The sequence below is a fragment of the Prionailurus viverrinus genome, chromosome A2, assembly GCF_022837055.1.
Source record: "Prionailurus viverrinus isolate Anna chromosome A2, UM_Priviv_1.0, whole genome shotgun sequence".
NCBI classification, from domain to species: domain Eukaryota; kingdom Metazoa; phylum Chordata; class Mammalia; order Carnivora; family Felidae; genus Prionailurus; species Prionailurus viverrinus.
The window spans coordinates 152,408,539-152,419,327 of NC_062562.1; the positions used below are offsets into that span (position 1 = coordinate 152,408,539).

The 10,789-nt window shown below is 44.8% G+C and overlaps 1 protein-coding gene across 1 annotated transcript in view; it reads right to left on the reverse strand.

The window, feature by feature from the left end:
* The window catches only part of LOC125154000 (protein Shroom3-like), a 70,097-nt gene extending 66,911 nt beyond the window's left edge, over positions 1-3,186 (reverse strand). Inside the window, 8 exon segments of the mRNA XM_047837596.1 lie at positions 1,685-1,823; positions 1,826-1,916; positions 1,918-2,117; positions 2,119-2,168; positions 2,171-2,269; positions 2,272-2,342; positions 2,344-3,090; positions 3,167-3,186. Coding sequence (XP_047693552.1) covers positions 1,685-1,823; positions 1,826-1,916; positions 1,918-2,117; positions 2,119-2,168; positions 2,171-2,269; positions 2,272-2,342; positions 2,344-3,090; positions 3,167-3,186 — 1,417 coding nt within the window.
* Between the last annotated feature and the right edge of the window lie 7,603 nt (positions 3,187-10,789).

The following is a 10,789-nucleotide window of genomic DNA, read 5'->3' on the forward strand; positions in this document are numbered from 1 at the left end:
TTTCATGAATTCCCTTTCTAGTACAAAGTAATAATAGAAAGGGGTACTTTCCCGACAGCATTCAAGCTCTCAAAGATCAGTCATGAAGAGTGAGAAGGAAAACATTGGCTTTTTACAGGATACAGTTGTTTCCTTTTATCCAGAGGAACCCCACTAATACAGTTTAAACTGCGGTTTACATTGAATCCTTTTTCGGCTAAAATTGTATTGAAATCAAGGGCAATCTTTTGGTTGGGTATTTCAGAAGAGGTTAAAGTGGAGAGGAAGTTAATGTTGGGAAAGTGTCACTGAAAGTACACCCCCCCCCCCCCCCCACACACACACCAGGAGTCATTTCACTGGCAAAGTTGGGGGGCAGAGCCAGAGTCCAGGCCTGAGGAATGAAAATACAAGGCAAGAACCTCCAGCGGACCCGTGCCTTGCTCCGGGCCTCCTGTGATCTTGTTGCCCAGCTTTTGCTGCTTAGGGAGGAGGGTTGACTTGTTTTCACAAAACGCTGGTCATCAGAGTTGCTCTTCAGAAAGGCAGTTGGTCAGGGGCGCCTGGGTGCGTGGCTCAGTCGGTTAAGCTCAGGTCATGATCTCACGGTGTGTGAGTTCCAGCACCCTGGGCTCTGTGCTGACAGCTCAGAGCCTGGAGCCTGCTTCGGATTCTGCGTCTCCCGCTCTCTCTGCCCCTTGCCTACTCACGCTCTGTCTCTCAAAAATGAATAAACGTTAAAAAAAAAAAAAAAAAGAAAGAAAGAAAGAAAGAAAAGAGAAAGAAAGAAAGAGAAAGGAAGGTACTTGGCCAGGATATGGAACACCAGGCATTCCCACGGGTCCTGGAGGGTCGTGGCGCTCCCTGGGAAACACAGCCCCTTCCTCTGCGCGCCCAGGGGCTCCGGCTCAGCCTCCCCTGAGCCCCCCACCTCGGTCATGTTCTCAGGCTTCCAGTAGGAGCTGCTGGGGGTCAGGCAGGGGGACCGAGGGCAGGCTCAGCGAGGACCCTAGGGGGTGGGAGCAGGGAGGGGGGGGGGTGCGAACTGGGGGGAGGGGTGCAGAGGGGCGGGGTCACCCTCCCCTGGGGTCACGTGGTACAGTTCCCGCAGGGTCTGCAGGGAGACAAACACCAGCTCCCCTGCTCGAGGTCGCCTTTCCAAAGTAGGTGGCCTCGAGAACACAGGACTGTGTGCCCCCCACCCCCCCGCCACCCCTGGGCTGTTCTCGTCAGCGTGGGCGACTTGGGTGGAGGGCCTGTAGTCCTGCCACAGGGCCTCCTCGTCCTGGCTTCAGAGCCCGAGGGTGCCCAGGCTGCGGAGCTGGTGAGTGTCCTCGGGGCCCGGGTGGGGGGTGGCGGGCCAGGCCCCTGTCCACACCCCTCTTCAGCTGTTCATCCTGTGGCTGTCAGGAACCCTCTTCCAGCTTTGGTTCCCGCCCTCTTTTTTTTTTTTTTTATTAAAAGTTTATTTTTCAATGTTTATTTATTTTTGAGAGACAGAGCGTGAGCAGGGGAAGGGGCAGAGAGAGAGAGGGAGTCACAGAATCCGAAGCAAGCTTCAGGCTCCCAGCTGTTTTCACGGACCCCGCTGCGGGGCTCAAGCTCAGGAACCATGAGCTCAGGACCTGAGCTAAAGTTTCAGGCTTAACCGACTGAGCCACCCAGGTGCCCCTTGGCTCCCCCCTTTTAAATGGCTGCTCCCCACTGTCTAGGGCTTCAGGGAATTCAGAAAACCAGATATTGGTATTTGTGTCCTTGAAGTCACCTCCCAAGGTATTGGGAGTTGGGAGGGCCCTGTTGGGCCTGTGGTTGTGGCTGTAATGGAAGCTGCCCACCCTCGGGGGTCCCGGCTTCCTTGCTTCTGCTGCTCCATCTTGGAAACCTCCAGCCCCCAGCATGGTGTCCCCTGCACGGATAGCCCCGCAGAGCCTGCTCCCGCCCAGAGTGGATGTGTGCTGGTGTGGCAGGCAGGGTGGCTCCTCTACCTGGGGTCTGGATGGTAGGAAAGTGACCAAGGTGCGGGTTCTCCCCTCAAACCTTGGATAGGAAACTGGTCTGTCCACCAGGCTCCTGTGATCAGTCACAGCTTTCCTTCCAGAGTCCTCTGCCTGGGCGTTGGCTGGACAGGTGGGCAGGCCCTCCAGGGTAGCCCTCCTGGGCTCCCCCTCCTAGCCCCAGTCTGTTTTGCTCCTTAGACTTCCAGGAATGTTGTGGAGAGAGGAAAAGGCTGCCTTGGTCCCGCCACAGTTGCTCGACAGGCTCTGGACTAGGCCTTCTCTCTCTAGCCTTCATTGTGGTCTTTGTGGAGATCGTCCTCCCAAGGCCCTGAGATCCTGGAAGATCCCTTATCTTCACCCACTTGCTTGAGGGGGTTTGAGGCTGTGGGAATTGCTATATGATGTCTTGCCCTGGGTGCCCTTTCTCTCACTGAAATCTGAGCTGTTACGTTGGAGAGGTGTGGGATGTCTCTTTAGAGAGGTATTATCTTCGTTTTCAGGTAGGGAAGAGAAGTAGACTTTGTGGGAGATACATTTGGCTAAAGTTTCAGGTTTCCTCTCTACTGAGGACATTGAGTCATATTCTAGGGGCTCATCGAAGGCAAACTCAGGCCTTCTAGATGTATTTTGGTTTCCGTTCTCATCAAGGGCGGCCATCTTGTCACAAGCTTCCCAAGGAACTGTATGTCCACTTTGCTTGGCCAATGCAAGGTGGAGTGTGCTGCTGTTACTACTCGTGGGAGGCTGGGGCACCTGGGCAAAGTGTGCCTCCAGGGAGGGTACCAGGTGGATGCCCATCAGCGGCAGAGGTTGGAAAGGTTGGGCCTTCTGGGTGTAATTCTGCTTGGGCTACACCAGAGGGCTATTTTCTGGACTCTTCTCTAGCGCAGTAAGCAAATATTCCTCTATGAAGGGAGTTTTTAGGGAGCCTGGAGAACTGTAGAACTGGGAGAAGGAGGAGCTATAAGCCAAGTCCCTGTTGTTACAGACGTGTCTGAGTTGGTCAGTGCTGCTGCTGGACTTGCCAGGGGAAAGAGAAGGACGGGGGGATACCCCCCCCCCCCATTGGGTTCCAGGCTCTCCATGCTCTTCTGGGAGTAGCACCGTCGGGGACCTGCCTCACAGAAGCATGGTCTTAGTTGTAGAAGAGCTGAAATGGTGGCTTTGGGTTCAAGGATTGCCAGTTGTGCCTTGAGATGTTTAGCATCATGCTGGCATTGGGTTGGTTCTCCCCAGATTTGGTGTGAATGCCAAGAGCGAGGTCAGCCTGCAGGTTCACTGCACCTTGGCCTCAGCAAAGCTTTGTTCCTCCTGTCTATGCTACTTTCCTGTGCTGGGGGGTCAGAGATGAGGTGCTTTGGGCTAAAGGAGTCAGAGGTGACAGTGTCTACAGGGTTCAGATGTGCACACACATCTCATCGCCTCTGGTGTGGCCACAGCCATCCTCAGGGCTTCACAGGCTTCAGGCCAACTCCAAGTTCAAACCTTGCTGCCGCTCGGCACTTAGCCACACTCAACCATGGGCCACTTGGCCATGTTGCGGCTGTAGCAGCTACAATGGTCAGGTCTGTGGTTCAGGGCTTGAGGGCGCTGAATCCAGATATATTCAAATATTAATTATTTAAAAAATTTTTTTACAGGTAGATTAATTTTCTACTAATACATTTCAAGGATTGTGAAGAGAGTTTTACAAAATATTTAATACAAAGAGGTGTTGAATCACATAGGTTTGAAAGCCACTGCTATAAATGTCTATATCTCATCTATAAAAAATTTTGATGTCCTTTATAATTTAGAATTAGAGTGACAGTTTGTGACATGTTAATAAAGAATTTAGAATATGGGCCATTTAAGGAAAATGTCAGATATCTGGGGATAGAGACGATGTGAGAGGAACTTTATTGAACATATAAAAAGCACCAAGTATTATGCTTGTTTATTTATTTATTTTGAGGGAGTAAGGAGCAGAGAGAGTGAAAGAGAGAGAATCCCAAGCAGGACCCCTGCTGTTAATGCAGAGACCCAGTGGGGATGAACTCCAGGACAGAACCATGAGATCACCACCTGAGCCAAGATCAAGAGTTGGATGCTTAACCGACTGAGGCACCCAGGTGCCTCACTGTCCTTTTTTATATATCATTTAAAAAAATGTTTACAATAAAATGTTTAGGTAGATATTCTTTTCCCATTTACAACTGAGGAAGCTCAGAGCATTTAAGTAACTTGTCTGGGTGGAAAAGCTATCTTGTTATGAATACAAGATTCAGACCCAATTCCATTTGAGTTCAAAGCCTAAACTCTTAACCACTGCGCAGGAGAAGATTAACTGAGGCATGATAGCTGTCTGCAGTCCCTGAAGGACTGATTTTCAAAAAGGATACGTTTCACCTGGGCCATTCCAGAGGCTCTAAAGCTTGGAATAGTGAAGAGAAGTTAAATGGTGGATTTTGCCTCAAAGAACTCTATCACAATTGATTATCCCTCAGGAGAACAGACCACCGCAGGAGGTATTGCCCAGAAAGGTAACAGCAAACATAAAATCTAGTGATTATCTCGATCAAAGTTATTGAAGAAAGATTTTCTGCATTTGAATAAGATAGCTGGTCCAGAGGTAACACAGTTTTAACTCTGAGATTCAGTGACTCTTCTGAATTATTTAGTTCAACCTCCTACATGGAAGTCCCTTCTAGAATGCCCTGGGATGTGATCTTAAAGCCAGTTGGAGCCTACTATCTCTTACATATTCTCGCCTGCAATTAATTCATAGAACTTTCCAAAGTTTTATTTATCCTTGAATACCACCTTATATTCTTTTTGGAGCAAGGTGGCGGGGAAATATGTTTCCTCAAAAAGTTCATGCCATCATAAGCACAAAGGATCAGGAGGACTTTTCTTACATTGACCTTTATATTTCTATTTGTTGGATCTTGAAGTATTTGAAGGTGGTGGTCATGTCTTCAGGTTGCCTTTGATAATGAACCATTGCTCATTTGACCTCACTTATTTGTTCGCCAACTTCTCTCTTAAAAATATTTTAGTTTTTAAAAAATTCCTTTCGTGGCACAGACACCAAAGTAAAACATAATTGTATATACCATCGTCACACAAAGTTTAAGAAGCTTATTAGCTCTGGTCAACATCTTGGCCCCTCTTTCAAAAAAATCTTGAATTAAGGGGTTAAAACTCTGAAGTACAAGAAAACTTTGCTTATACCAAATCAACTATACATTATATACTGACTGGTATAACAAAAAAATCTTCTAATGATCACTCTCATGATGGATTATTATCCAACACATCTACAAAAGTCTTGGACAGATGATGATGATCTTTGCCCCCTGCGTGGATCAGAACATGAATTTTAAACAGTTCGAGACTTTTCAACTCCAGGACAGTCACCTGGAGTCATGCCTTGTAGCTCTAGTGGTACAAGCAAACGAAAGAAAGAAATTTTTTGACAAAAGACTCAGTGGTGGATTGCCACTGAGTTGCCCTGGGCACTGGTCTGGAGATTTGACCTCAGTGTTTTCAGACTTTATATTTCACAGCCTTGAACTTTGTTGACATTTGCTTGTTTACTATGCTTTTTGCCTGCTTCAACATAATAAAGGAAATGGGGAATATAAGTGTCCTTTCAGTTACATACAGATATAAGCTACATAAGGGACTTTTGTGGGAGGATAAGCAGTATGGAACCCTCATTTGGAAAAAAGAATTTCCTAATTGTAGGCCAAATATTTAAGTTAAAAAAAATCACCAGTGTCTTGAGTTTCTAACTTGTGCCTGGCACTCTAAAAATCAGTGGAACTTGTTATAATGTTCAGAGATGATGGCTACTCTCTGACAGCAATAGAAAGCAATTAGGTTTGTATAACAGTAAATTTTTTAGAATTTAAAGGAATTATTTCAATTCCAATATACTATAGCCTGAGAGGAGAGGGTAATTTTAAAGCCTGTATAAACCTGTGATCATTTATTAAATTCTCAACATTCAGTGGCCAGAAGAATTAAATGGTTTTCCAAGGCTACCCACCTACAGATTGACCTCAAAGTGGCATCTTTTGATAACCTGCCTGATTCTCTTTCCACAGCTCCATATAATTATGAGATGTTGGGATATAGGACTCTCATATGTTCGTCTATGCTTTATATACCTAGCAAGATTCTGTAAACTCAAAGACTGTGTTATGGGTATGTTGAATTGAATAGATAACATATGTTTTCCCTTGACCTAAACTTCTGTTCGCAGTGGGCCTCCCTTAACGTTAGTTCGTTCCTTGTCTTTTTGCTCCCATTGGTAAAGTTACTGCTCTAGAAAATCTGTTAAAATGCCAACTGAGAGAAAACCGAGGGCTTTGGAAAGGTTCTTCTCATTATGATCGTAGCATGGAATTATCAGTAATTTAGCTAATTGAACACAACGAATGCAACAAGATATGTAAACCTCTTTTGAAGGATGAAGGATATTACTTCTGATCGGCTGGTGAGATCAAGGTTCAGACATGCACAAGATGGGGAAATTTGAGAATCACCAACAGATGTAAACCACCCTGCCTCAGCAAATCAGAGACTTTATCATGCTAGGCATGTGTCAGTGACGTGGAGAGGATGTGAGGCTCCTGGCAGTCCAAAAAAATTAGTTTCCCTAAGGCTTCCCTGGGGAATGGAATTGTGGGTTTGTAGCCTTTAAATGGGAGAACGGCTGACTTAGGCGACGAAGCTTTCACTTAATCCATGGTACTGCTCAGAGAAGCCCTTGCATTTTCAAAGCCAAGTCTATCAAGCAAAGAAACCAATGCAAAACAGGTAGACCAAACAGCATAGCACCGCTTTGCTTGAATCCATAAATATCAGAGCAAACTTTCTCTGAGCCTCGATCTCCAGCCTACTTGCGAATGATGTCATTATGCAGACCTAGCTTTGGCATGAAGACATAATTAGTATTCAGTCTGACAGAAAACCATTTCATTTAATTCCACTGGCTGAGATCCAACCGGCAGCGTATATATGACAGCATACGAAACAGGCACTTTGGGTAAAAGCAGGCTTGGCATTAGTACGCTGAACAGTGACCTGGAATGGGAACAGGGACAGAGCAAGGTTGGAAGGAGCAAAGGAACAGAGGGAGTTGTCATTCCAGTTCAGAAACCCACTGAGTTTGTGTTTTAGATGCAAAGAATGAGGTCTATTTCATAAAGACTCTTCTACCCGGTTAGTCATGCTGTCTGACACATTTACGAACATAGTCCTGATTAACTTTTAACCTGAAAAAATTACAGGAATCCTCCTAGGAATTTACCTGGAATGAGAATCTGGTTCCACTTATTCAATGTCTTTCCCAATATGTGCTGAAAGTTGTATGCTGTCTCTTGAACATACTTGTTCTTTCTCTGTGACCCCCAGCATTTAACTGATCTGGGAACTGTCTGTGAAAAGTACTTAATTGGCATAGAGATTACAGTTAACCAGTAATGCCATTTAATGTTCTAGATTCATCTCCACGCTTCTCTTTCCTGTTCTCTGTCCTGGGAAAGTGACCCGTATAGACTCTGTCGGCAGTCTTCCTTGTCCTGTGACTTCTAGTTGGATTTTGTCAATAGGAGACACCAATAAGAGATTAGGAGATGGAGAGGAAGTTCCTGCAGGTTATCTGTGGGTAAACTCTGCCCTCTGTTGAAGGCTACAGTTCCTCCTAGGTGGCCCTCTCTGTAGAGGACTCTCTCTAAGTTCTATTATCGCTCCTGTCTCTTGTCTTTTTCATGCCTAGGAGTAGCTTCCTGATCTCAACAACCCTGGGGTACTACATCATTGCATTTTCCCCCTGCACCCTGCCCATGTCATTGAAAATGGCCTTTATTAAATTCACCTCAAATTGTCTAATGTTGGCTTTTCATCTGTTTCCTGATGACTGTTACCGACAGTTACAGCTTCTGACATGACTGGGCAAAAGTCAGAATCATCCAGAGAAAAAAGAAGAGAATGTAGTCCAAGAATTCCAGGGGACTGTTGCTTCCCAGGAATGGAAAGTAGTAGAATTAATTGGTGAGAATTTCAATGGAAAGGAGTCTCAGATGTCTGAGATCAGTTGATGGGTTCATTGTCCTGAAATTCATGGGCAAGGATGTTTCTATAAATTCATTGCTAGTAGAGTATGTGCTTTGATGTGCTTACGGAAGTAAGGATAAATTAAGGTTGAGTTATAGTCTATTTTTTATTTATATCTATAGTTATAGAATTGACGTCATGAATGAAAATGACAGTTTTTATTTGGTAAATATGAGAATCAAGCTTTCCATGATGGCCTCACTAACATCCTTTTCAAGCCCCATCCATATCCCAGCGTTAAGATCCATGCCAGCCCCTTGCATGGGGTGATTAGTAATGGCCACTCCATCTTTAAATGGGAGTGGCCTTCTGACTCACTTTTCTGATCTTTTACCCATTCTTTCATTAATGTACTCTTATTTCCTAATTCATAAATAAATCTTATTGATTGATTGAATGGATCTTTAATTCAGAATATAAAGTGCCTTATCCTTTTTTTCTACTTGAACCTTTCATTCTCTCTCTCTCTCTGTCTCTCTCTCTCTGTGTCTCATAAATATTTTTAATATGAAGAAAAATAGGGGAAGTGGACAGGGGAGAGAAGGGCAGATGTGTGTGACTAGAAGAGGGGCACTTTACTGTGAGAAGATTAGCAAAGTGAAGCAGTTGCTGAAAGACGTAATAAAATATTCTACTCTTGTATATCCCTGCTGAGAATGCTTGCCTCTTACACTGGGTTCAGCTTAGGTAAATAGTAGAATAAGGTTTGTGATGGTAACAATAAGCAACCAAAATATACTGCAAGTCAAAAGAAAACTTTGGCATTTTAACGTTTTAAAAGCAGCCACAAGACTGCAGAGAAGATGCATATTTATATGACCAAAACCTAGCAGAGTTCACATGAGGTTATTTCTTTGGGTCAACAAATATTTTTTGAGTGCTTACCGTGTACCAGGCACAGTCATATATGCTGGGTACGTTGCTGTGAATAAGGTGAGCACACATTCCTATTCTCATGGATCTCACCTTAAAGTTGGGGTAGACAGTCAATAAAACTTGAGTTAAATATATAATAGGCTAAATAGTGATCAGTGGAGGAGGTCTTCAAGAAGACGTGACCACCAGTCGACCTGAGAGCAGGACCTGGGCCATCAGAGTCTCCTCATCCCCTTACCATATGCTCAGATGTGTGTTCTGCCCACTGTGGGGACTGTTTTCAAGGACAGGTGTAGCCTTCAGACAGCAAGGTGTTGTTGAGACCATCAGTTGAGACCAACTGAATACCTGACTGGACGTTGTTAAGGCTTCTGTCTAAACTTTTAAGAATCTGGCAAGGGGGTGCTGAGATCTTCCTGTCTTGTGGCCTCCCAAGGCACACTCTGTACATGAGTTATCTTTCTTGTTAAACCTGTGACCTACAGGTCTGGGGTGGTTGGCCTGTTTCTTGAGTCTCTACATGCCCTCTGACAGTAAGGGCTCTAGAGAAAAATGAAGCAAGGAAGGAATATAGGAAGTGCCATAGAGGCGAAGCGTTGCTGTTTTAAAAGCATGGGTGGCTCAGTTGGTTAAGTGTCAGGTCATGATCTCAACATGGAGTCCCCCTGGGATTCTCTCTCCTTCTCTCTCTGACCCCTCCACCCCTCTCAAAATAAATAGATATTTAAAAAGGGGGGTGCAGTCAATAAATGTCTCATTGAGAACATGGCATTTGAACAAAGACCAGAAGTAGGTGGGCATGCCCATGTATGGATAGTCAGGGAAGGCATAGAATTGGGAATAGTGCAGAAGCCTTGAAGCAGAAGCATGTTTGGAATATTGATTAAAAAAAAAGAACAAGAATATTAATGTGATTAAAGTAGAGGAAGTTGAAGAGTTAGAGATTAGAGAGAGACAGCTTGTGCAGGTCAGGGGATAGCAGTTAAAGAACCAGACAGTAAGTATTTTAGGCTTTGCAGGATGCATGAAATCTCTGTCATATACGCTCCCCCTTCTGTTCTTCTGCTTTTCCTCAATTCTCCTCCTCTTCCTCCTCCTTCTCCCTTTTCTTCATCCTCTTCCTCCACTTAAGCTCCTGCTTCTCCTTCTGCTTCCCCCTTAAAAGTGGGAACATCACATTTGGCTTGTGTGTTGGAGTCTTCTGTCTGGATTTAACCTGCAAACAGGAGTTTGACCACTGCTGGCATACATGAATTTAAGGGGGGGGGCACGTGGAGATCGGTTACATTTTATGAGGGTCAATTTCTTGGCTTTCTAGAAAAGACCGTAGAAGACAAAGACAGAAGCAGGGAGGCGGTCAGCAAGTCGTGCCAGCTCTCCAGCCATGGATGATGGTGACAGCACAGATTCCACGATTGCTATGGATGTGGTGAGTTTGATTCTACTTAGCTTTTGAAAGAACTGATGGCAGGATTTAATGATGGATTGGATGTGCATATGAGGGATACAAAGACCTGGATAGTTCTATTTTTTTTTTCTCTGAGTAGTTAGAAGAGGGAGTTACTCTTTGCTGAAATAGGGCATCCGGTGATCAGTCAAGTGTGAGGAATATTGAAAAGTGACCTTTGAGTTTACCAGGAAGAGATTATTGCTGACTTTGAAAGTTTTAGTGGTGTTTTGAGGGGGAGGACAAACCCCTCATTCAGTCAGCCTTTTTTTTTCTTTTTTGAAAGAGACCAGAGACCTACAGAATGGAGATAGTGAATAGAGACAACTCTTGGGAAATTTCTTCTTTTAAAAGTAGCGTAGAAATGATATGGTAAACGAAAGGT